Below are 26900 nucleotides of genomic sequence, written 5' to 3'. Positions count from 1 at the left end.
AGAAAGCAATCTGTGCTTCCCCTGATGAGAACCTCCCCCCTTGCATTAGGTCACCCGGGGCTTCAACACTGAGTTGAGGAAAAGGGTGAGGCTGGAGGTATCACCAGGCTGAAGGTGTTAGCCTCCAAGCTGTTAATAGTCCAACAATTCCATACATTTACTAAGGCTTCCAGCAAAGTTCCTTCAAAGCAAAACAAAAACAGAGCTCCAGATATGTTGGACCAAGTTCCCTGCAACATTCAGCTGTCTTTGAAGTAAGTGGCCATTCCCAAACAGCAACAAAGAGAAAAAATGATCACCATGGGGCTAATCTTCTCATGAATATTCCTGCACTCATATGGAATTTGGGCTGGGAACAAGAGACTCCTCAACTCTGCACCTAGTTCTGCTGCTGTCACACTGCAAAGCCAAGTTATTTAAACTTCTGGCTCTTGACTTCCTGCTCACAGGGATTTCCAACACAGATGACTCAGTTTTTAGCACTTCAGTTATTCAAATTAAGTGTGCTGTGCTTAAACTGAGGGGGAAAAAGAACTGCTTCAGATTAACTATACCAGCAAATTCTTTGTGGAGTTCACACGCATACACCCTCAGCACAGATCTGTTAGATAAGTTCCAAGAACCTGGGACCCACCAGCTCACACAGCTGCACTCCTCTGCACTGAAACTTGCAGCAGTAGGACTCCCAGATGCTGAAAATGCTGCTACGAGAGCGACAGAAATGATTACTGAAGCACACAAGGGCAGCAGCCTCCACCCATGGCTCCACCTTCACTTCACATGAGCCAAATTAAGAAAGGTCAAGATCTGAAAAAGCATTAGGAAATTCTGTGGACATCTCCGTTAAGAGCGTGTGTGTTTACAAAGCTGGGACAAGCACAAGAAGAGAGGCACGTCACCATCTAACATGTAAAAGTCAAGGGCAAATAAGGAAAATAACAGAGCATAAACCCTAGTATTAAATATAAAATAGTAAAGCAAGTTACAGAGAACTTCAATAGACATCTCAATAAAATACTAAGATTGATGACATTTTATCCCCGAACATTGGAAGTGCAGAGCTTGCCAGAAAGTCTGTGAGGCAGATGAGGACATGCACTGAATACCTAACCAGTGCTCCTTTTGGGCAGATGGAGGAGATACATACAGCACTGAGGCTTTTGAAAAGCAAAGCAGACAAACAGAAAAGTCCATCTACACCCTACTCTCATCTACTTCATGATGAGAAAGCAGACAGACGAATAAAAGGACAAAAGGACAAACGTGGCTTTATGAGAGAGTGGAAATTCACTGAACAGTCGCTTTCCTCCCACTAAGGATGAGCACTATAAAACCCTCTCCACCCAAATATGAATTTCTGTGAAACTGTAGGAATCCACAATGCAAATTAAGGACTTCTATTCTATGTAAGTCCCAGACATACATCCCAGTCCCTACACCATAATCATTTCATTGGCCTACTTTGAGGGACTGATCCAAGTCTCCAGAAATTACTTCGTTTCCAGACTAAGAATTTTTATTTTCTAATAAAGAATTTTAAAGACTTTGGGAAAATAAATACAGAGATGAGACTCACTCATGAGGTAGAGCAGGTGCAAGGGCAACCTCGATGTCCCCAGTTTTGAGATGAAGGAGGGAGAAGGACTGGAGATGACAGGCAAAGCTTTCTCTGGTGCCTCTCCAGCTCTGCACATCCCATTGCTCATGGAGACAGTGACTCCACTGTAGATTTCCTAACTGAGGTGTACACTGGTGACATTTTAATAACATTGCAGGAGCAATGAGCTACTGAAAGGCAAACACGTTACCAAGAGGTATGTTTTAGCATTTTCCTTAGCATCTATCAGCACCTTCAGTACAGCTAGCATGATAGGATATGTCTGGAAAAGCCCTTCAGGACTATGTACTGTCCACTTCCTCCTTTGGTGCTTGCTACATGGAGATTCCACATCACAGAGATGTGCAGACAGATCCTCTTGATCACAGCAGAGGTTTAAGAAACACATCAGCTCTCAGATGCCCCTCACCACAGTCATTCTCCAGTGCAGAGGTTAGGTTCCCCCATCACACACTCACAGCACTGGTGCTTCTGGACAAAGCTTCTCATGGAGCTTTGTCCAGAAAGCATACATTTTCTGAGCATTCTTAGACAAGAGCACAGCAGGTCGTATACACTTCTAGCTGCCTCCAACTCCTCTCCTCTAGAGATTCTCTATGTCTACAAGGTTTGACAGCCACCAGAGCCCGACCGTCCAGAAAGGCTGCACTACTCTGCATCTCACATATCTGAACTGAAAAAGATCACATCAACACCAGAAGGGAAGGAAACATTCTCTGGGCTCTGATTCCAGCGACACTCGCCAGCTGTGAGGCACCACAGCCACACGCCCTTGTGATGTGCTGCTGCTGAAGCAGCCAGGAAGTGGTGAAGGGGCACAGTTTTCTTTAAGAGGTTGCCTTTTTTTAATATATATATATATTAAAATACAGAGAAGAAGAACAAACCTAATCACTAATCACAGGAACAGTTCAGCTGACAAATCCGCCAGCCGCCTCCTTTGGAAATAACTCTTTGCAGCTCACGTAGACACTATATAAAGCATCTGTTCTTTGTCTGAGCCCTTTTGCTTGTCACATTTCAAAGACTCCTTTAACCAGCTAACGAGGCAATGGAAAATATGCTCAGATGCAGATGGGGTCACGGAGAGAGAAGGAATCAGCCAGGACGCAGACACATACACCTCCTTATACTGGCTTCAGCCTCAGAGCATGCTTTGAAAGTAACAGGGCAAAGGACAACAATAACACATGCCAAGTATCTGAGGAGTAAAAGAAAACTGCTTCGACCCCTTAGGAAAACAGCCCTGAGAGGAGCTGTGAACCACACAAACTGGGCATGAAGCTTATCTTAAGAAAATGTCAGCAGCGAGAAGGATTGCTGTGCAGTGGGAAACGTTTGAAGCCTGGTACAGATGCCACAGAAAGCAATGAGCTGACAAAGTGTGATGGAGGAGATACAGTTTGGGAGCAATACGTTCTGCATTCACCTCCTGTCCTGGCCAGGAACCAGGCAACTTTGACCAAATAGGACAGGAGAGGATTTCAGCATCCACAAACCTACATGGAAGATAACGAGAGCTGCTGCTCTCTTCTCTCCGTGGCACAGCTGGGCCTTCAGAGTCTTTTGGCTCAAACACAGAGTAGACAGAGGAGAGAAACTGCAGCTCTTCATTCACTGGGGTTTGTGAATATTTTCTTTTTTTCTCAGATGAGAATGCCAAGTCTCCCACTTAGCACACAGATGGATTTAAGATGCAGGATCAGTGCAGGTGGGTAGGAAAACACCAGGAGCAGAAGGGAGAAGGTATTTCACCATTCAATAATTTCTTCTGCAAAGGCCTGAATAGTTTTGTGACAAAATATTATGCTCTCTTAAGAGTGGTTTCCAGAATTCTATTGGGTCCTCAAAGCCACAAACCACCTTCTAAGTGGAAGGAATAGCAGACATCCCATAAAGTAAATCCCAGACAGCCTTCCTGTTTGCTACATGGCCAGAATGGAAAGTGGCTTGGATGGTGAAACCAAAGAGGAACCTTGTGCATTGACTGAGGGCACAAAAATAAAGGAAGGTACTGATGTTAATCTCAGCAGTACTGACTCACCTCAGTTTTATAGGAGGGACCGCACTGCAGAAAAGTGACTCCACAAAAATCTCCTTTCTTCCATGAGCACAAGGAACTGTGCACAACAGTTTGGAGACTGCTAAACCTTCTGACCAACTTGATGTAGTGGTTTGCTGCATCTGTCTGTCTCTGTCTCCTGTCCATCATTCTTCATTTGTGAGTTTTAGAGGGCTGGGGCTGGTGTTCTGTGCTGTGACTGTGAAACACAAACTATACCAAGGTTCTGTTTCACAGTGAGCAGATCAAAATAGCAACACTACAAGCTTAAGAAAGTTGTTTAAAGATCAACAGGTTCAAGAAGCAGGTTACCTTGAAAGCAAGCTGTCACAGCCCACAGCGATCAAAACCACTACCAACGAGCACAATTTTTCTTTTGTTGTTTATTAAGACTCCAGGCACAGATAGCATATCTGATTCTGCACTTCTTGAGAATCTCAAAGTGTCCCTGTTACAGCAAAGCACCCTGCACAGCAATAGATTACCATGTCAGATGATCCCTTTGTGCAATATGAGCACTTTGCCAAATCTTGGGAACACTTAGGACAAAGCCATAGATGGAAAAAGCAGCTGAAGGTTTAACAAAGCAAGAAAACATCAGAAGCTGGAGTGAGAAAAGTTAAGATACAATTCTGATACCCAACACTGTGAAGATGCAGAGGAAACCGTACAGCACAGGGGAAGAATCCCTTTGAATTGATAGGGAGTAAGTTATAGAAGTAGTACTTTTGCTGCTAGTCATGTAGGTGTAAATAAGCAACAGGATTAAAATGGTTGTATTCAGAAGACAAGCCTTCTAGATTCTCTTGCTCAGTGTGGAAACACGAGATTGGAGACCTTGAGTTGGACAGTTTATCTTGCTGAAGGAAAGGTACCACCACCATTTGCTGACTGCAGCTTTTTCAGGATTTTCACTAACCTGTCCTTCTACGACAGATGTATCCAGTGCAACAGTCTGCTGCAGTTTCAGACATGGCTGCACAAACTGAGAAGAGGTCATGAAAAACAAGAGTTAACTTGCATGGCAATGAGGTCAGCACAGTACTGGGTGAAATGTAACTGGGAATTTGGTAACGCCTTATAGTCCACACTGATCACATCTTCAGTTTCCTTTTGAGAGAGGTTCATGTTCTGAAAATACATCCAAAGATGAACACTTTTCAATGGAGTAAACTTGTTATATTTATAGTTTGAAGAACAGTACATTATTTTTTTAAATGTAGGCTAAAAGTGAGATAGCTCATTTCTTTCTCATCGTCAGAGCTTAAGACGTTTCCCACCCTGAGGCAGTGTGCACAATACAAAAAAAAAATGAGGTTCTTGTAGTCAATTACAGAAAGATAAGAAACCCACTAAGACTGACAGGACATGTTAACCACATGAAGCATTTTGGACCATCTATCTCTCAGAAGCAATGTGTAAAATTCTGCTGCTGCTTTCTACAGAAACAACGCAATCTCTTACAGACAGATGTTTCAGAAATTCACCCTGTGAAGTTACAGTTCCAGAAAACTCACATCACTTGTGCTCTTAAGCAAATGTGCACATCATGCAAATGATTTCATTACCATACTGTAAAATGGGAATTCACTGCAGGGACTGAGACAAAGACTTAGCATGGCTCACAACGACTGAAGCCTGAATACTTGTCCACTCACATCTCACACCAGCAGTGCTTTGCACAGAGGCCAGTTCCACCATTAACAACTTCTTATGCTTCTAAAACACTCTTTATTCCAAAGCACTTCAGTGCAGGTTGTTGTGTTGTGACAAAAGAATAAGTTAACCCATTCTTAGATAGGTGAACTCCATTCTTTGCTTCTCTACAGCAAACAACATTATTTCTATGCAGCTCAGAAAGCACTGCCTTCTCAAAGACTACTCCCCACTGCCCCTATGATCTTGCTCTTGCACCTTTAAACATAGCAATAGCAAAGTGTCAGTCAGAAAAGGTTGAGAAAAAAATGGTTTCTTCAGAGGAAAATTCATAATTAAAGTGCATGAAAACATTTAATGTCACAGGGTGAACCAGTCATTGACGAAATGCACTTTAACACTGATAATGCCTTCACTTCTTCCAGCTGCTATAGGAAGAACTACTTTGAAGATGGAAGGAAGGTTGCAAACAAGAAAACCCTCTAAAGATTTCTGGTTTGTCCCTTTAGAGGCATCATCTCAGTTGCTGATAGCTGGGGCTGCAGCAGTGACTGCTCCTCTGAAACAGCTGATCTCAGTTGTTTCTGTGGCACCTGTTTCCGTGATCTCGTCTCTATAGCAGGAGACATAAAAACAGCAGCCCTTTGTCAGCAGGAAGCTAACAAAGGGATCCGGTTTTTAGAAGAGTGCAGGTTTAGGGAAACCCAACATACACCCAATGAAGTACTTCAAGAGCTGTAACCTCCCCATTCCTGCAGTACTGGCATCTAGGAAGAGCCCATGCTGAAAGAGCAGGAAGCTGTGTAATTCTGACAGAGATTCTGCCCAAGCTCAGCAAAACAACTCTAGAGAAATTAACAGCTCTCCATTCTCCACACAGATCTCCTTCCCAGATATAATGAAGGAAGCAAACAATTAGATCTAAGGCAGAATTCAATGAAGTTGTGAGTGTTAGTTCCATGACTTATGGCATAAAAGCTCTGATTTTAACACTTGTAGAATGAGTGGGGCTACATTTTACCTCTCTTACAAAAAGCAACATGCATCTGGGATACTGATCTAAGTCAAATGCAAGAACAGCCTTGCTCCTCTCAGCAGTGCTTCCTGCCCATTTCCACCAGAGATGAATAGGAATGGCCTCTCCTTTGTACTCATTATTTATTCCTGAGCTCCAACCAATTCTTTATGTGCTCAGCTCACAAGTGATGCTGTTAATATTTAGTACTCTGAAGCAATTTCAAGAGCAAAGCGGTCTAAAATTTCTGTTAGCAAAAGACAAAACATGCAAAGAGTAGTGGCTGAGCAGGAAGCTAAAAGGATACAGAAGACATTTCTTCATTATTTGATTTACCTTCTGGATTAATTTCTGAATCGCTGGTGTTTCCAGGCTCTTCCTTAAGAACTCCCACTTCCTTTGCCCAACTTGTCCATTTAATTTCCTCTACTCTGGAGAAACAAAATGCAAGAGACACAGATCCATGAAGCACAGCATTTCATCCAAGTCTCATTGTCCTGTGTCATCCCGATCCAACTCAATGCTGCTAACACAGCCTTAATACTTTGGCTGTAGCAACAGCACCCTACAGAGCTTTTTCTTGAGCAAAGACCTTCTGTAGTCTAAGCTCTGCGAGGTAAATATCTATCCCTCTGCGTGTGGTCTGCTGGCCTCTGCTACTTATTTGTTTTAAAATACTCCAGTTCCTCCCCGGGAACATACTTAATACTAAGGAACTTCTTCGATTCCCCTTTCTATGTGTGCTTTATTGCACATAAAACCCTGGAGCATTTTGTTTCTATGAGTAGAGAAAGGTTTACCTGCTCTCCCAGCCCTTCTTTGGGTGAAGAAGTGCTGCCTTTTCATGTTGCACTCACATTGCATGCTTCTGAGGGAAGGGGATACCAGCCTACACCCCACCCACCAAAGCCAACTCCAGGCACAGCTACTCGAGACAGCGAAGAAAGCATTGCTGCAGACAGCCTGCCACCATAACCACATCCGCAGATGGGGGTTAAGCAGCACACATCTTGGTGACTTGCTCTCAAACTTTCAGCAACAAAATCACCAGCCAGCGTGCATGTACCAGGAGTATGTGGTTGAGTCACTCAGGCAAGTCAGTGCTGAAACTCCTGCAGGGGAGCAGGGTTACCAGCTTATCATTCACGGGAATCCATCACTGGAGTTTAAGTTTAAAGGTAATAGCACATCAGTCTTACCTGAAGCACCATCTCTCATCTTTTTTATTAAGGCCCACTGACATCAAGCAGCCAGATCTCCTCTTTCCTCCCTGGCGCCACAGCCAGGCCTTCTCTATTTCTAGAATAGCAATGGCCCTCTGAAAGAAGAAGTCCATGTCAGGGGAAAAGCAGGCCATGCAGAGCCCAGTCCCTCCTTTTGATTAAATATCCCCCAGTTAGCAAGTACTTTGACTTGGAAAATCACTTTGGAGATCAGCTTCAAAGTGTTTCTTAGCTTAAGATACCAGATCAAAACTGTCATTCTCTCAAGTTACTTGTGCACATGGATCTGAACAGCTGGTAGCCAGGCAAACAGCACGAGCTTTAAATACACCTGAAAATGATATTAGTTTATCCTCAGAGTGGTAAATTTATATAAAAGAAAATGTTACCATTGAGATTTAGGACAAAGTCATGTCTGAGGTTACAAAATTCAAGTAGGAATTTGGACCGTGACAGAACTGCTGAGCAGCACTGTGTCTCACCTGCAGCTTCCAAACACTTTTGCTGCAATCTGAAATACCAGTGACAGTCTCACTCATGAGTGCAATCAGCATGTTGAGCAAAAGGATGTAAGTGAGGATCACAAAAAGCAGCAGCAGAAGCATGACAAAGTATCTGAATCTGGCATGTTCCTGAAAATCCAGGTCACCCATCCCAATGGTGATCTTGAAGAGCTCCAGGGAGACACTGAGCAGCCCACCATACATAGCATGGCTCCCAGCACTCTCCATCTGAGCAACAGATTTGTTCTGTGAGAGCGAAGGAGCGTCCCCCATCAGCGTAACCAGAGCTATGAAAAAAAACAGAATTTGAATCCTCAGAAAAAATAACTTCTTGCAGCTCAGCCTGTAATGTGATTTAGTCCTGATTAAGTCCTTACCTGCAGCAAAGCCAAAGAGGAAGACAATATAAACCAAGAGGAAACGCAACAGATCTCTCAGGATAGTCTGAAATAAATCAGGAGGAAGTGTTATTTCTTCTCAAGCAGCTGTTTCAAGCAGCACATAGCACTGAAATAATAACCCTCAGTGGGTTTCACACAAGTGGTGATCAGACTCCTTCCCTTCTCATTTCAGCTCTGCTTTGTCTTGCCTTTCTAGTCCCAAACTCCCACATGGATCTGTTAACACTTCTCAGTCCAAGCACAACCTTCCCAAGGAACTTACACTGGCTTTGACTGATGGTTTTGAGTCACTTTCTGACCAACAATTGTCAGCTGCTCTAACTTGTCAGATTCAAAGATGGCAAACCAACTGCACTTTCTTGAGGAGGGAATTTAATCTCCTTCTGCAATTTATTTCAAGCCCATATATCAATTCATTTTATGGTTTTCACAGTCCTGAGAGAATAAAAGTAATTGCAGGAATTCTATTAGTTCCTCACACACAAAAGCTTTCCATATGCAGTGTCTTCCAAGTACTGACCTTCTGTATCATGACACTGTAAATGCCAATGCGCTGAAAGCCCCGCGTGTAATACAGCATGTTCACCCAGCCCAGAAGCAGGGAGAACACCATCACTGCCACATAGTTTTCTGAACTTGCACCATACAGGACTGCTGACAACAGCAATGAGAAAGCCTGGATGAAGCTGGAGAGAAGTAGAATGAGTGACACAGTAACTTGCTCCGACAAAAGGCCCATTTGCAGTTTGTTCTGTTTTGCAGGAAAAGTGAGCACGTTCTCCCAGGCCACACAGAGCACATCAACTGACAGCTAATCAGGCACATCGTTTGTATAAGCAAACCCTGTTATAACCAAATACTCATACTGTTGCAGTTTTGTTATGAACTGGTTAATCTCACAGCTCTTAACTGCTTAGTGTAACTCATGTAACCGACAGAAAATAGAAAAAGAATTTTAACTCCTGAACACATGCTCACATACGTGCAAACACATGCACCTACACATTTACCCTCAGAAAAATATGAAGCTTCTTGCTTTTTGTTCAAATTTGAGCCACAGTGAATACATGTTTAAAAACCTGAGCTCTTTTTCTAACGAAGCACATGCTCTGAACTGTGGAACAATTGAATATCTGCCTTTGCTGTGTTCCACTACAAATCCAAAGATGGGCTCTACCCCCCTAAGTCTGTTACAACAAAGGGTTATGACAAGATGCAGCAGGTAGGAAAAACAAGCAGGAAAGGGATGGACAGAGGAGACAGCGGCAGAGAATCGATCTTTCCTGCTCACCATCTCTCTAGTAATGTTAGGGCAACTTAGCAGCACACAGCAGAGAACCAATTTCACCCGTGCTTTCATTGTGCAAAAAACCTCAAGAGACATACATCAAGATCTCAACACAGCTGTCAGAACACATAGTCTTCAGGGACTGGCGTCTCCTCCGCAGATACAGACTCTAATTGAGAAAGATCAATGGTAGCCATTCATCAGAACAACAACATCCTAAAGACTGATTCCTGCCTGGCATAGCCTATTGTACGGGAGAGAGCTTCACTCCATAAGCTCCTCCTCATGCTTTCACTGTCAGGGTTCAAATTTTCAGCTAGTCACCCTTTCACAGCCTTATTTGTAAAAGGAAAAGTACAAACAAAGGCTAAATAATGCTCAGCCTTACGTCCTTATTAATAGTATTAATAGCATTAAATGCTAGGAATGTGTTTTAGTATCATAAATCACAAGTCACTCCTAATTAATGACTGTTCTGAGCCTATTCCTCCTCTTGCTCAGGAGCCTGGCCTATAGCACTCCTGTCATTTCAGGATCACACTGATACTGTGTTTCAGAGCAGGATTCTCTCCTGCCATCCACCATACACATCCTGATGTCAGGAGAACCAAATCTGTTGCCTCCATGTCAGTGATGGTTTTATCTGTTTGTTTTCATTCTTAAAATGAAACTAGACAAGAGATGCACATACCTGAGCAAAAATTAGGTATACACCTCCAAGCAAGATAATGATCAGCCCAGAGACCCAGAGGAAGCCTCCTGCTGTGAACTCCACTGGAAATGAAGGCTGCAAGATAAAGACAAAGAAACAAAATACTGAATACCAACATTGGTAGTTGTGATAAACACCCCAAGCCTTTTAAAACTCAACTCCATTCATTCAGGCCTTTCTAGATAAAGGAACATAGAGCTTACCTTTACCCTTAAGGGCTGATAGTAGGCAATGGCTGTAAAGATGATCATGAATGACAAGTATGAGATAAAACTGAAGTAGAATCTCTTGGAAGCAAATGTTTCCCACTTTTGCTGAAGCAGTTCGTTCAGTGGCTCCAAAACCACCATTTTGTAACGATTCTATGGGAAAAGAAAACACCACCACCAACAAATATATCCAAACATTAAGAGACGTGAATTCACCAGAGGATTATTTTTCAGGGTTGGAGTTCAGTGGCTGCAACTAGGCTATTCCTAAGGGTTTCTTCAGATAAGGCTTTCAGTATGAAAAAATTAAACATCCCATAGGAAGTGAATTCTGTTTGGCATCATGAGAGGAAAGCCAACCAGCTTAGGACAACCTCAGCTTAGGACAGCCAACAGATCAAAACCACCTCAATGTATAGATTATCAGTGGCGTTCCAAGCAGATTATAAATATTAAGATATGCAAATACTTCATCACATTTATTTTCCAGAAAAATGCTCATATAAAATACCACATTATCTTGAATTTTGGATAATTAAATAGCAACACTACAGAAAGGAGCAAAAAGTGTTGCTGTCTTTAAACTTCAGTAAAAATTACTCACTGGTGTGTCACTGCTGTATGCCAGAATCTCCAGCACAGAGTTTTCCTCAAAGCTGTCTAGAGAAGACAAGTCATAGAGGGAGACATGGATAGGTCCATAGGTCCACTCAGTGAACTTGCGGGACAGGTGCCTGTACACGGGGTCTTTGATCTCTCTTTGGATGATGTGTTTAAAGATCTGAAGAGATAAATATCAGAAAAATGTGTATGCTATTAAGATGCTAAATGACCCAAGCATACCCAAATCACCTTGCTTTTTGCATTATACACTGTGTTGTATCCAAACACCAGAATATATGGTTAAAATCAGGCAAGATGCTGCTACATCAAACCCTGCTGTTATGCTGAGGATGTACACTGCAGTTATCATTGTTTCCAAGGAATTCCCTCTTTTTGCCTTTACCTCCACTTTGCCTGTCTTGGCAGCAAGTTGCAGGGGATTTAATCCATCATAATTCACAATCTCCTCCAGTTTCAGTGTTGGGTCTGTCTTCACACCTGCCTTCAGGATTTCAACGTATACTGCACTCACAAATTTGGTGTTCTCCTCAGTGTCATCTGCAATCATCACCAGGGCATGGAGGACTGTGTTGCCCTGTGTATCTTGCTCCTGGAGTCTGGCTTTTTGGTGTGGGTTGTTTAGAAGATATTCCACCACCTCAAACTGGTTGGTACAAGCAGCCAAAGAGAGGGGAAGTTCACCTGAAGGGATAAAGACAGTAGTTGGATGGGCAGCAGGGAGTGTGAAAAGAAACTGAAAGTAATAAAAACACAATTCTGGTAAAATATATTTAGACTGTAATTTATCACTGGAACACAGAGCAAATTATTTTCCAGAGTCTCTAAATTCAGCAAAACCTCTACAGTAAACAGTCACTCCTTATACTTGGGAGCAGCCAAAATATTTTTCCAGTTTCCTAATTTGACTGCACAAACCCTGTGTTTGTGTCTATCTGAAGCCCTTTAGGTAGAACCACAGAATGGCTTGGGTTGGAAGGGACCTGAAAAAATCATCTAGTTCCAGCCCCTGAAGTTAGGATAGGATTAAATACTGTCCTTGATTACAGGACAGTGAAGATGGTAAGTCATGCACAGAGGGACCCAGCTAGAACAAGTAGCACTGAATACAGAAAGGCATTAAAAAAAATGAAAGAAATGTGTTCCACACAGACTCACCGAAATAAAAGCAAACTCCCTCTTTCTTCTTTCTGAAGAATTCACCGTGAGCTCTGGCATGGACATCAGCTCCATTCTCTACCAGAACTTTCACTAAGTCCAGGCTCCTTCTCTCTATGGCAATATGGAGAGCTGTCTGGCCTAAGGAAACAGGCAAAAACCCATAAATCAGTACCAATATCAGAGAGAACATGAAAAGGACTTTTTGGCAAAGTACTGTTTCAACAGTAAAGGATAACTCAGCTAGCAGAACTCATTCTTTAACAGCTATGTAGTATTTCTTTTTCAGAAATGCTTTCTAAACTTTCCTACGCAGATCCTCTCATATTTGTGGATTAGTTAAACATGTATTGTTTCTACTTTATATATTAGGAACAACGTTGCAAAAGTGAAGCTATAAATCAAGGCTGAGAAGGACAGAACTGGAATCAGAAATGAGAAGTGTAAGGCTGAGCAGGCTGTTGCAGTAATTGCACCAGAACTCTGGAAAGGCAGTGCCACATAGACACCAAATCCCCTTCATTCTCTTGTGTATGTCTATCTCATCTGCCTGCTGGGGAGCTGCATCCAACACAACACCAGCAGAAACCTCACCTCTGTAGTAACAGTCAGAGCATGCCACATTGACAAGTGGCCTGGGGTTCTGCGTCTTCTGGTCTATTTCCAGCAAAAGTGGGATTGTGTCATTCCTTCCGTTTTTTAAATTCAGCAGGGCTTTCATTAAGCAAGTCTTCCCTGTCTTTGCATCTAGTAGAAAAAAAAAAAAAGTATCAGGTAGGTTGTGGATGTGCCTTGCAAATATCTATATTATCTAATTCAGCAAGCCTAGAACTTAACAGTCACTGTATGACCAAACTCAATAATTTTAAAGGCCTAAATATTTTTACTCTGCAACAGAGGCAAAAGCCTTAGGAAATTAAACTAATGGCATTCTCCATCCTGTAATGGACATTAGGAAAATAAAATAATACACAGACAGAAGGAGAAAGTAAAAAAACAAGAGCAATATCCACTGCTTCCCTGCAATACATTAACAAGCACTGCCTCTGCTAACCCAGCTCATGGAGTGCTGTGCAGGAGCCTACCTGTGTATTCAGAATTGGTGAGAAATTTTGAGGTCCTCCTTAAATACTCTAGTAAACCATCCAGTGCCTCAGGGCTGCCCCTTGAGACTGCGCTGAAGAGCCTGTCCCTGTCAAAGCGATTGGGGTCCTTTTGGCTGCAGAAGAAACACACAGTGTTAGGAAGTCCTGGAGTCTTGTCCTTGTAAGACAAGAGCAATACGTTCTGGTCGGTTGCAAAAGAAAAGAGGAGAGAGGTAAAAAAGTTTGTAAAAAAAACAGCTATATTTTTGAGTCAAAGGAAAAATAGAGACAGCTATTTCCCATAATGCTTTTAAGTGATTGCTGTTTCCATCAGCTGGAGCTCTTCCCAGATCCAGTCTGATGTGCAACTCTGGAACGTATCCAGAGCACAGACAAGCCCAAGATAGCTGCAGGATCAGAATAGGTCCCATCACATGGTATAAAGCACTACACGAGCTCATTTACATCCCTTCCTGGCAAGAACAGCTCAGATGTATAGAGCTCCATGCTCAGTTGCTCTTACACCCATCTTGGCTCATTTGGTGCTATTTGGTTCAAATATACCCCAAATAAACAACACCCACTGTACTCATCTAAGTGCAGAGAGAAAGGGCTGACATGTCCCCTTCCTACCTTTGTTTACCTCTCACCAGACAGCTGTAATCTTTCTGCATTGCCACTTTCAGTTTCAACTTTTGTCAAGTTTATTGGCAGGGGTCAGTGCAGATCAACAGGGATCCTATCCTTGTGCAATCAGCAGTTACTCACTTGATCACAAGTCCTGGTCGATAGTTCAGATTGATCATGACTTTAGGAGAGTAGTCACTGCTTTCCTTCTGGTAGGGTGTCTCCAAGGGCCGGGGCTCTCCCTTCTTTCCATATTGTCCTGATCTTTCTTCTTTTGTACTAGATGCAGGCTTATCCTCCTGGATACTGTCATCTGTTTCCAGTAATCCTACCAATCTGTTCCTCTGACATGGGCCTGATTGATTATTTGTAAAGTTATCCATTTCTAGCAGAGATGGTCTTGCAGATCACCAGATGTTCCCCACTGCGAGAATAAACCTGCAAGGGCATGGGAGAATTAACACAATTTGTTAGAATTGTTAAAAAAAACTAGAATGTGAACCATGTGGCACAGACATAGAGGAAAGCACGTTTCCAGATCCAATCTTCCTACAGTTGACTCTGGGTGTCTTGAGAGAAGAAATTCAGTAAAACTCTGCACAACTGGGGATATTTGAATAAAGGATCAATGTCCTAAACATGGTGCACCTAGAAAAGTAGTCCAGAAGTAACACAAGAAATACAGACAACTCATTATCGACAGAATATCTGAACCCCCTTTGTGGGATGATCTCACCTGCTGGCAGCAGCACAGGTTCCTTACATAAAAGGCAAAGAGAGCGGATCTTTAGGAGACTACAATCACTGTTCTTGTCTCAGGGCAGCCAACAGAGGCCACTCACTAAGTGGACAAAGGATAAGAAGAACTACAGATGAACTTTTTTGAAACAGAGCAATAAACTCTGTTCTCTGTTGTTCGTGTTCTCTGATGCTAAGAAGGGCACTATTTCCACAGGGAAAATATATACAAAAGTTATGTTCCTCTCTTACATTGTTGCATTGCATCCTGGGGCAAAACACAAGAAAAACTCCCTAATGTTGGCTATCCATGTGAGTGCAGGCTTTCAACTTCCAGCTCCACAGCATAGGCACACACACTGGCTGCCATGTGGACACTCAGCCCTCAGAGCCTGAACACAGTTCAGCACTTCCAAGAGCAATGCTGGACCCAGTAATGCTGTGCACAGAACCTAAGTATTCATTACAGCACCCAACTAGCCCTCTTGTCTCATTATTTTTTACCCTTCTGAGACATCTCTTCCTATTTAGCTGGACACATCCCAGATCCACACCCAGTGCAAGCTGTCTGTAGACAGCACGTGACTGAAGAGTCGCAGTTTGTGAGGCAGCAAGGAAACATCCACAATTACCAATCTGAATCAAAGCTTAATAACTCCGTCCTATTCACATGTACTCCCTCCAAATGGTTAACAGATTTTCTCTGAAATCTCCCTTACTGGAACTAAGCCAGACTCCACAGCCTATACCAGCAAAGAGGTAAATGGACACACCATAAGCATTCTGGCTTAGATTAGGATGCAGGGCAGCATAGTTAGCTCTAAGCAGAAAGCAGCTACAAAAACATCTTTATGCAGCTCACAGCAAGAAATCCAAGGGCTGATTTCATGACAAACCATTACAATTCAGCCATTCTGTTTAGTCTGCATTTTACTGACAAACATTCCTCTGCACACACAGGCTTACGCCCTACAATCCCATTTCAGTTCCATATTCTCCCCTGAAACACTTACTGGTACACATGCCAATCCTTCAGAGCACTATTTGTACAGCCACAATAGTTTGCTTGTTGTTCTGTCTTCCTTTCCCCCCTGTCATTTCTCAGTTGTAGTTTCCATCTCTCCACAGCCTCAAGAAAGTTATTTAGTGACAGTCGTTTACAGACAGAATGTCTGGTTTAAAAGCAAAAGCAAACAGCCCTTTAAAAATATTAGTAATAAAGGCTCTATAATAAATACATCCACGTTGTATTTTCCTAGGAAAAACAACTGTTTCCTTTCTCTGTTTGTCAACTCAGTTTTAACTTCTCATGAACTGAGCTGTCCCCTTCTGCGACTTTACCGAGCCTTTTTGAGTAGTGCAGCATAAAAAAAAAAAAGCCCTGTTGTCAAAAGAGGAAGAGCACAGCACTTACCCCAAGTTGCTGCAAGCTCCACCCAAGAACTGATCTCACAGGGAGTCCCAGCTGATCCTTCAGAAGCTAAATAGGCTCCCTGGAGAAATGATGTCAAATAACATGTGTTAATAAGCTTGAAAGCAGCCCCCAAATTATTTACATCCATGCATGAGAACTCTCTTCTTCTGCAGAGACCACCACACTCATCTTAGCACTTTCTTGACGACACGACATCGAACTCCTGGTCGGTGGTGGTCCATGAAAGAATCCAGCCCGTGAGAAGGAGTGACTGACTGATTATTTACTCAACTGTACAGCTTTTTGCAAAGTGAAGAAGGGCTTGCACAGGAAATGACTAGATAGATTTCTCAGTAAAAGAGAGAGCCAATGAGTGCACTGCTCTTATATGGGAAAGCTGGCTGGCTATTGCAAATACATAATGCTTAACTCCTTCCTGCACAGGAGGCATCTTGTGGCTTCCAACAGCCCATTTAGACCACAGGGGATGATCAAACCCTGGCAATGCCAGAGCCTGTGGTTTAGCTGTGAGGTTTGTCACAAGACACTGTACCTCAGGAGAAGCAAGAATGCGTGGAAACATCTGAAGCCATCCGTTCCTGTGGGAAGTCAGTTCTCACACAACTTCATACACCACCGTTACGAGGCAAAGCAAATCCCAGCACACAAACTAGCCTGAATGTTAGAATAAGCCTCAGCTGCTCATCACAAGGACAAGAGCCTTCACAAAGCAGCCCCACTTCCTAGCTACTTACGCCACTGGTTACTTAATTGGCCACTGATGCTCAGTTCTTGGTGGCCTTGCTCTCCAAAGGAACACCAAGTCTTGGAAGGCTATTTCTGGGGGAACAGGCAGTCATCCATACAACCAGCTGTAGCTGACACCACACACACGCACTAGCACTGTTCACTTATCACTCTGAAAACAGGACCCCTGGGACACAGAAGATATCAGACTGCATGAATTCTCTTAGTTTTTTCTCTCCTAACAGAACTGAAGCCAGAGGACACAGCATGATCATTATTCCCAGTAGCATTAATGGAGGATGGCATTCAGCACCTTCAATGCCCTTCCAAACCACGAAGTCACTGAAGAGTTTTTGTCATCCATACTCTGTAAAGGACTGGTGGTTTAGAAAGCCATATATATGATCTAGAAATCATCTAGCAAATCTCGTTAATTATCAAAATGATATATAGCTCTTTTAATCAACAGCTTGACAGCTGTGAATTAGTTAACAAGCGCTCAAAAAATGTTGAGATGCGTCACATCCTGACATATTGAACTCCAGCTATGGATTTTTTCCGAAGCTACCACAAGCCTACAGAGAACCCAAAGCAATATTCATCTGACAGGACGGGTGGACGATGTGGGGCTCCCTGGAACATTAATTTACTCGGGTAACAACAGATGTAGAATCAGGCAGGATAGTTTAGCATAAACTTTCCTCCCCTCAGCTTTCATGAGTCAGCCCACTTTTCCAACCAAGGAATGAAATCAGCCTACAGAAGCGCATCACAACAGATTTGGTTCTGTACATCTGGTTTTAATAGTTTACACAGAGGAAGGCGAATGTGCAGTTTGCTGGGAAAGGAATCACTGCCAGCTGGGAGGTCAACACAGCAACACAGCAACACGGAGCTGCTGGGAGAACACAGAAACATTGCTATGCATGCACACATGCGCACACACTTTCCTAGGGAGGACACTAGGACACACCATTTCAGCGACTCAAACCTGATTAAACAGAATGCAACAGGAAGCAGAAGGGAGGGCAGCTTTCTGAAAAGACGTGAACTAGCACATCTCCTAAAATAGGTATTCTCTGATCAGAATATGGAGGAACACATCAATTTGTATTAAATACTGAAAAGTACGTTCATAATTAATATCATATTTTCTCTATGCTGTAAATAGAAAAACAAAGTCACTTCCATGTGTCTGTAGTTTAATTACAGCTTCGATCTGTGGCCGCTGTAAGGGGCAGCAGCTCAAAATCATCCTCACAGAAGGAAGTCTGCAATAGCTGCATGCAGAGAGGACCATCAAAACGTTTCCCAGAACATCAGGTGGGCATTTCATTCAGACCCCGTGGAGGTCACAAGGCTGAAAGAGACAACTGTTACTTTTAAAGGTGTACTTTCAGCCTTGGGGAAAGATCAAGTATCTCTGCAATGCCAGTCCATTTTCCATGCGAGACTCACACAGAACTCACACTGAAGGGATAGATTGCAGCAGCCTGATTTATTATAATTATATAGACGGAATCTGATAGCGTTTAGAGGGACCAGGCAGTGCCCAATTTAAAATCCAAATATTCTTAAGTATAATTGCTTGTCAAAACTCGCTACTGCCCCACTAACTCGGTTTATTCACACGGCAGTATTTTGCTAACTACAGGTCTCGCATCACTACACTTAAATGCTCCCACCTATGACCTTTTCAGGCCTCTGAAGGAACTGTCCACCTCTCGTACAATATCTCTGTACTCAATGCATCGCTTCCTATAGGATTTCAGCCTGATGAGATGCTCCCAAAGTCACACGATCCGCTTCCAAGGAACACTTCTGTGCAACACCAGTGACACCCAGCGGTCACTGCACGACCCTCAGCTCCCGCTGCGTGCCGCTGGAAAACAGCAAGAGCTGTAAGGGTGCGCTGGGAGAAACGATGTCCGCCCCCCAGGGCGGCACTGCAACGCTACAGCGCTTCCCAATTTCACTTCTTGTGCTTCCGCTGCTCTGTGCCATTCCTAGGTAAGTCACATAATGCAGAGTTAGCCGCCTTTCAGCACGAGCCTCGCCCGGAGGGCTGGGAAAACAATAGGGGTAGCTTCACACCCTCAGCCCAGGCTGCACAGGGCAGACCCCAAAGATAGCTCTCCATGAAACCAACTGCTCCTAACGGCACCTGGGAAGTCTGGATTCCACTTCAGCAGCAGTTCTCGTTCAGTAGAGGTTACGTGCTCCTTACAGACTTGTTCCTAACCCAGAGCAAACAAACCCCCCTTGAACCCGCACTGTGCCCAACCTGATCAGTAGCTATAACCATTATCATGCTGCATGGTTTAATTATTAAAAGTACTTGAGAAAGGACACCTCCAGATTACGACCCAGGGGAGGTAAAGCAACTGGTTTATCATCAGCAGACAGAGCAAACTTATTCGGTGCCATACCTCCTCTGGACTGTGAATAACTCACAATTCATACTCTAAGGGAAGCAGGGAATCAAAACCTGCTGCAAGGAGTACCGATCACAGCTGTAACCAGCAGATTTAACCTGCTTACAATTGGCAGGTTAAATCCCCTTAGACTGCATCCATAGCATCACATTGCCAGTGGCAGTAGTGCCACAGCAGTCATCTACAGGGCGTGCTCAGGATATTGGAGGAAGCTGCAGCACTACGCACCATCCAGACACCAGTAACGAACAGTGGATGCTGACTCCATTTGAACTCTTAAGTAGCTCTTAAGATTCAACAGATCAAGGCCTTGACAGCCATGATCCTTACAGCCTAAGCTTCCATAGAGAGGCACTTGGATGACTACACCCCTAAGACCCCTTGCTGTAGGGTTGAACCATCACTCTGAACCTCACATTTCCCAATACCTGGAAATGGAAACCAGTTACACGTGATTTTGTGAAGGACAGTGCTTAACCCCACAAAGACCCACTGCACCCACTGCTCTGCTGCGCAGTATTCAGGGCAGCCACTTTCATGCAACCCCCCCAAACCACAGCAGTGCTTCCAGCAAACAGCCCTTCCCCAGATGATAACCACTTAACACCCCACCTCCATTTTGTGACTGGCACAGCCAGCAGTTGTGTTTAATGGATAATCAACAGACCTGCTTACACAGAGCACACCAAGGACAGAAGTCACACCGCTCACAGGGAGGTAATCAATCTCAGGACCACTAGTTTTAGCAGAGCAGTTCACGACCCACTCCCACCACCTCAGCCCTGTAGCTTTAACGTAGTCAGACAGCAGCTCTCTGGAGTGCTTACTGAACATTGGATCCTTTCTGGAAATAGAGACAGGCATTGAATTCTATGAGTGACATAGTGCTTGAATGTAAAACTTGATTCCCTATGACTCCTCCCTCACCCTCATTACCCACACAAGGAGGCTTAAACCACCACGGAAGGAAGCCAAGAGCAATGTGTCACTCATACCTACTGGGTTTACTAGCTTGAACAGACAGACAACAAATGTAATGTGCAACAGAAAACTTTATTAGCATTTCAACATATAGATCAGCAGTTACTTAAGCTTGTATTTAATTTAAGACATCAGAAGGACTACAGTGCAAACACAAGTGCCGTGCATCTTGCTCAACAAGACTGCTGACAACAACTAATAGCCGCCCCTCAGACGCAGCACCAGGTGCAGGGTGGACTCCTTCTGGATGTTGTAGTCAGACAGGGTGCGTCCATCTTCCAGCTGCTTGCCAGCAAAGATCAGCCTCTGCTGATCAGGAGGAATGCCTTCTTTGTCTTGGATCTTGGCCTTCACGTTTTCAATGGTGTCACTGGGCTCAACCTCGAGGGTGATGGTCTTGCCAGTCAGGGTCTTCACAAAGATCTGCATGCCACCTCTGAGACGCAGCACCAGGTGCAGGGTGGACTCCTTCTGGATGTTGTAGTCAGACAGCGTGCGTCCATCTTCCAGCTGCTTGCCAGCAAAGATCAGCCTCTGCTGATCAGGAGGAATGCCTTCTTTGTCTTGGATTTTGGCCTTCACATTCTCAATGGTGTCACTGGGCTCGACCTCAAGCGTGATTGTCTTGCCAGTCAGGGTTTTAACGAAGATCTGCATGCCACCTCTCAGACGCAGCACCAGGTGCAGGGTGGACTCCTTCTGGATGTTGTAGTCAGACAGGGTGCGTCCATCTTCCAGCTGCTTACCAGCAAAGATCAGCCTCTGCTGATCGGGAGGAATGCCTTCTTTGTCTTGGATCTTGGCCTTCACGTTTTCAATGGTGTCACTGGGCTCGACCTCGAGGGTGATGGTCTTGCCAGTCAGGGTCTTCACAAAGATCTGCATGCCTCCCCTCAGACGCAGCACCAGGTGGAGGGTGGACTCCTTCTGGATGTTGTAGTCAGACAGGGTGCGTCCATCTTCCAGCTGCTTGCCAGCAAAGATCAGCCTCTGCTGATCGGGAGGAATGCCTTCTTTGTCTTGGATTTTAGCCTTCACATTCTCAATGGTGTCACTGGGCTCGACCTCAAGGGTAATGGTCTTGCCAGTCAGGGTCTTCACAAAGATCTGCATGTTTAACTGAAAAATACACAAAAGTTTCAGCTATAGCCATATGATATCACCTTAAACCCACTGACGCTTTCTAAATGAAAAACGACTCACTACTTCTGTTACATTAACATCGCTTACGATTTCTGACGCCTATTAATAACCCTATTCTGATTTTCTTCAGCTCTTTGTCGGGAGAAGGGCCTGATATTTTTGAGGGCCCAAGCGGTTCCCCAACAGGACAAAGCAAACCCAACATTCCCCCCCCCCCACACCCCACAGCAGCCATGCTGCCCCCGCCCGACGGTGACTCAGCCCCCCTCCCCCACCCACCGCTTCCGGGCAGGGCAACGACACACTCCGCCATATTCTCTAAAAATCTCTCTGAGAGAAAACGCCCCCCAACTCCCCTTCCCCTCCCCCCGGGCACCAGCGTTCAGTAACACCACTAGGAAACTGAGAAACCCTAAAAACCAACGCCCCACAGAAATACCACCCCGAAATCTCAGCCCCACCCGCACCGCCGTCTGCGCCCCTAACTGAGGAAGCACCGCGCAGTCCCTCTCCCCCTCCTCCCCCACAGCACAACTCACGTCTCCGGCCCTGAGCGCAACAACCACAAGAACCACACCGAGTCCACAGCCGCGTTCTGCGCTGTGACGCAGCGCCGCCGTATTTATGCATCTCTGTTGAGACAGTTCCCGCCCCTTCCCGCTGACGTATCCATCCGCCTCTCGAAGTAGTCCCACACAAAAACCCATTCGTTAAACAAATACTCGCCTCCCCGCCGCTCCAGTCCCTCTTCCCGGAGCGAAGGGGTCCGTGATTTCTTCGGCAGAGAGCGGAGACCCCTTAACAACCCCAAAATTTCTGAGGGTGCGGATGGATCCGGAGCTGCGGTGAAACGGCCGATCCCGAAGGTGGCGAGGTGGGCGCTGATTGGTGCGGCAGTAAGAAAGGTGGCTGCTAATTGGTTGAGCGGAAAGGGGGCACTGTAAAGAAAGCTCTGGAAGATTCGAGCGCTGCCGCGCTCTGATTGGTGCGCAGTGAGGTCAGCGCTGTTGCTACGGCGGTGCTGCGCTGAGGGGGCAGATTTCGGTGGGGTGGAGGATGTGCGCATGCGCTGCTCCGCAGGGCGGGGGCGGGAGAGCAGGGCGGTGTTGTTTGCGGGCCCTGTTTTTGCCTGCTATTGCTTAAAGCGTTTGGCAGGGAGAAGGGGGGAAAAGGCACCCCCTAAGAAAGATGGGTTGTGTTTTTGTTCAGAGAATCACTACATCAACAGAACTCATTTCTGGGACAGGGTGCGGGATAGCTGGGGCTGCTCCTGCCATATGGGGCTGCAAGGGAGAGTGGAAATGCATTAGAAGAGCTGCAGAGTGCTATGTAGGAAGCTGCCAAGCTGGTGCGCCATGATGGCTGCGCTCTCGTGCTGCTTCCTGAGCTGCCTGGCAGCTCCTGGCAGCCCTGCGATGCGATGCTGCTGTTCACCTGCGTTCACAGCACGGAGCCCTGCACAGGGCACAGCTTCCTGTCATTTAAGTGCATTATACCTCTCAGACTGGCTCTTCTATCATAACTGGACTACACAATATCTATGCAGGTTTTCATCCTGTTTCACTTGCTGCTTGGTGAACGCAGATCAACTCGCTGGTAAATGCTGTGCTCAGGAAGCGTGGACGTGTATGTGAGAAGCAGGATTTAATGCAGGCCTATGAGCTGCTTCCTTCAATTAAAAAGAAAAACCTTTGGTTTCGTTTCTTTGTGCAAGGCTTGTGTCTGCTTAGCACTTCGTGGTTTGCAGTAAAAAGGAAATGAGTATTTCCATCAGTTATTCAGAATGTAGACCAGAAGGGAGAAGAACAGTAACTGCAAAGCGCAGAGACTGTTCTGAGGCAGTCACCAACCTCTGAACTACTATTCAGCTATGCAGATTTAGGACAAAGGGCAGATTTAAGCAGTATTACATTTGTTTTCTTACACTGCCAACTTTGCTCACTGTTTCCGATAGGTTCTTTTTGTATGTTCAGTGCCAGGGAGCTACACGTTAGAGCCAAGGCAGTTAAACAAGGAGCTCTTGAGAGGAAGGCCATGAGAAACTAGAAATAATATTTACAGATTTGAAAGGCCACAGCTGCTAAACTGGAGATTAACCACAAGCTAATCTAAAGCCTGGCCTGCGTGTTTTGGGCTTGCATTGAGGATTTCAACGTTTCCAGAAAATGCTGGAGCCCTCCCTATTGCTAAAGCCTGTGACTAAACTGCTCATGAAAGTAGTTACTCATTTTCTAGTCCAGTATATTCGAGTATTTAGCATGTATACTGCCCTTCCTCCAGTGGCTCTAGGTGAATAAGCAACAGACTGTGGATTGTGTACAAATAAACGCTAACCTGAAAATACAGGACGCCGTATCTTGTGACTGCACTGACTGCACAGGTGGCTCCAGCCTTTGCCAGGGTACAGGGCCTGCTGCTGGGGATGTGTGTTCCTTGCCAGCAATTTCAGAAGTAGGTCATTGGGCAGCGGTACGAAGTAACCTGCTTTCAGAAGAGGAAAAACCTGGGGTCAAAGAAATGTTTCCAGTGAATTTGAACATTCTAGAACACGGTGTCTGTTTTTATGTACACTACTGTCTTAGCAACAGCATAGCATTTCCACATGAGCAATGTCAAATGAAGCAATCTGTTTATCTTTAGTTACAAGAGTTTAACTTAGGGCAGCTGGACAATCAGAAGATTCATGTATGCGTGGCAAGATCAGTTCTTTTCCTTTGTCCAGATAAAAATCAGGCTACTTGCCATACAGAAAAACAGCATGCTGTCCTACCTCATAAAATTACCAACACGTCCCTCAGGTTTACGATACTGTATATGACACAGGATAATTACATTTATCTGTTTATGTTTGTGGGTAGATTTTCTCCCCAAACCTGTAACACTGCAATAAAACCTGATCACAAGGCAAACAGAGCTGTGGCCTGTTACTGCTTGTCCTTGTGCAGCCAAGCTCAAAGGTTACAGAAATAACAAGTCACGATTCAAAGTACTGTAAGATGGACTGTAATATTATGACATTACCAAAAAAAGACAACTCTTTGAGTTCTGTTTTTCTAAGCCTTAAGCTAAAAATAATTTAAATAAACACAGTTTTTAATAAGCTATCAAATTCAGGAGATAAAAACTTCATAAAAAGTAGCTGGATTTGTAATAAAATAGGGAAATTTGACAATACATATTTGTGCACGTCTGTTTAAAGCACAGTTTGACTTTGCAGGATATATGGGATACAGCTTTGTTTTAAGATCTGTGCTGCTACCACAAACATGCTTGGGCTTGTCCCTCTCTACATGATCCAGAAGAAGAGGTGGCAATTTGCTATGCTTCCTGATGGCAGGAGACTTTTAAAGGGCATCTTACAAGACGCCTTCAGTCTGAAATCACAGGTTTGTGCTTGCATGCTATGCCAGTAAAAGCGACAATATCTAGGTCTGTTCTAAAAATTACATGTCTGTGTCTTTGCAGTCTGTCTCCTGCTTACAAGTCTGTTGGAGCCGATCCAAACTGCACTGCAGTGAAGGAGCTCTCTTTGTTCGTGTTTTCTTTGCTGCATCTGAGCTGATTTAGCATGTGGTTTCTGGGATGGGAGTTTTCAGCAGGATAGCAAGGAAGCATCTTGAAAAACAGAAAGAAGAAGTCATTCTAAAATGCTGTGAATTATAACATTTTTCTGTTGAACAAAAACACTGTCAAGGCCATTCTGAAGAGCCTTTGTCTGTCAGACTCTTTGTCTTCAGATCCAGCTTGGATCCCTTGATAAGGAGATTGTCCAGAAAAGTCCCTGCTCCACAACATTATTAAGACTAAGAAACAAATCAACGTTTGGATTTCTCCCCTTTACGAACTGTATAGTCTTAAATGCCTCAGTGCTTTTAAGCATGGTGTAGGCTATAAACTACTTCTAGTTCCCTGTTTGTTAAACAAAAAGCATTCGCAGTGTTTACTTCTCTTAAACCCACAAACACGTCGCTCCTTTAGTTCTGCTTTTGCTGTGAAAATGCCCTTACAGGCAGAATCTCCACACAGGCTGCAAGCCAGGTCTGCATAGCTGAGTCATTGTTATACAAGCAGAGCTGCATGGCACAGAAAAGCACCTTTGTACTTTAGCACTAAAACACGTCAGCTGTTGAACTTTGAATATCATGATACACCCAAAGACAACAGTCATTTACCAGACTTTTCCACCTCTTACCTTCCTCACTCACTGTCTTTCTGAATATTTCTTCCTTCTCTATTTTGTTTCAGAAGCTTTAGAGGAAAACATGCCATGAATGTTTGGTAAGCGCTGCATCTGATTTGGAGACAACCAATGTAGCAGTGAAGGCTGTTACTCTTTAGGCACTGGGCACCATCTGACAGCCACACGTACACCCACACTATATGCAACCACTGAAATGTAGGACTTGCAATCAGAACAGTGAATTTTATTCTCAGCCAGAGATCCGCCATAACATTCTAGCACTGACTCTTTCTGTGAGACCCAATTTTGAGCTTTGTGAGTCCTCTGAAACAAGTGAAAAAGGAGGAAGAATATTTTTTGCTGTAACCTTCTGAAATGACTGCATTTTGCTTTTCATTATTTTTCTTATAGTTCCTTACCTTGAAACATCATAAGGGAACATAATTTAGCTTCTGAAATTTCTACATTTAAAACACAATTAATTAATAGCAAAGGTAAGTGGAGAGTGACAGATTTGCACATATGACGTGGATTACACACTCCAGTTTCCACCCCTGAACTGCTTTTGGAGTCTGTACGAACATCAGTATCTCCTGCCCTAGAGGCAGGTGGCTGTGAACAGATCAGGGAGCAGCTCCTAAAACATGCTTTGCCTTTTAGTTTTGTGCAGTTCTTGTTTTTAGAAGACAAACCATCGTAGGCTGAAACCTGCAACTGCTTTAGGCCATTCCCTGCACCTAGGGCAGATGAAGCCAGTGCAGACTACATAGACTTGGTTTCAGCTCACAGTCTCCAGTTTCACCTGAGTGACATTTCCTCCCAAAATATAAGGTGACTAACATGAATCTGAGTGTGACTAAGGGTCTGGGAGTGGCCCAGATCAGGCGCTCCTGAAGAACATGCTGACATGGGCCAGAGTTTGTCACATACAGCGTATTTAAAGTGGTTCCATTAGAATGAATAATGAGTACAGAGGTTCAGATGGGGAATAACAGGAAACTGTAACTCAGTACCCCTTCCTATGATCAGTGAAGGGTGATGCTGAGCCACTGGATTGTTATTCGAGTCCTGCTACGTGCCAGCT

The 26900-nt window shown here is 44.3% G+C and overlaps 3 protein-coding genes across 7 annotated transcripts in view; 1 reads left to right on the top strand and 2 right to left on the bottom strand.

Moving 5' to 3' along the window:
- Positions 1–26900, top strand: part of CTNS (cystinosin, lysosomal cystine transporter) — a 79417-nt gene that overhangs the window by 42030 nt on the left and 10487 nt on the right. The window lies entirely within an intron of this gene.
- The window catches only part of LOC136045831 (transient receptor potential cation channel subfamily V member 2-like), a 51399-nt gene continuing 28425 nt past the window's right edge, over positions 3927–26900 (bottom strand). Inside the window, exons 1-16 of one of the 5 annotated variants that reach the window (XM_065732000.1) lie at positions 15930–16284; positions 14320–14616; positions 13552–13685; positions 13061–13213; positions 12467–12607; positions 11694–11992; positions 11292–11468; positions 10682–10840; positions 10458–10553; positions 9865–9935; positions 8999–9164; positions 8455–8521; positions 8057–8364; positions 7551–7669; positions 6688–6782; positions 4869–5949 (exon numbers count right to left, since the gene is read on the bottom strand). In XM_065732000.1, coding sequence (XP_065588072.1) covers positions 5819–5949; positions 6688–6782; positions 7551–7669; positions 8057–8364; positions 8455–8521; positions 8999–9164; positions 9865–9935; positions 10458–10553; positions 10682–10840; positions 11292–11468; positions 11694–11992; positions 12467–12607; positions 13061–13213; positions 13552–13685; positions 14320–14561 — 2358 coding nt within the window. In that variant the 5' untranslated portion in view covers positions 14562–14616; positions 15930–16284 and the 3' untranslated portion in view covers positions 4869–5818. Of the gene's footprint in view, positions 4666–4868; positions 5995–6687; positions 6783–7550; positions 7670–8056; positions 8522–8998; positions 9165–9864; positions 9936–10457; positions 10554–10681; positions 10841–11291; positions 11469–11693; positions 11993–12466; positions 12608–13060; positions 13214–13551; positions 13686–14319; positions 14617–15929; positions 16285–16330; positions 16702–26900 lie in introns of those variants that run through there. The other 4 variants (XM_065731999.1, XM_065731997.1, XM_065731996.1 and 1 more) reach the window with 4 other exon arrangements.
- UBB (ubiquitin B) lies at positions 20547–22248 on the bottom strand. The gene is made up of 2 exons (XM_065731978.1): positions 22176–22248; positions 20547–21612 (listed from the first exon to the last, which is right to left on the bottom strand). Exon 2 carries the CDS (start codon positions 21604–21606, stop codon positions 20689–20691), a length of 918 nt encoding a protein of 305 aa, XP_065588050.1. The 5' UTR covers positions 21607–21612; positions 22176–22248; the 3' UTR covers positions 20547–20688.

Source organism: Cyrtonyx montezumae, unplaced genomic scaffold (assembly GCF_038088225.1).
Source record: "Cyrtonyx montezumae isolate F1298 unplaced genomic scaffold, pur_monq_1.0 scaffold_15, whole genome shotgun sequence".
In the NCBI taxonomy this organism is placed as follows: Eukaryota; Metazoa; Chordata; class Aves; order Galliformes; family Odontophoridae; genus Cyrtonyx; species Cyrtonyx montezumae.
The sequence above is the reverse complement of the archived record's forward strand: the minus strand, read 5'-3'. Positions and strand labels throughout refer to the sequence as shown.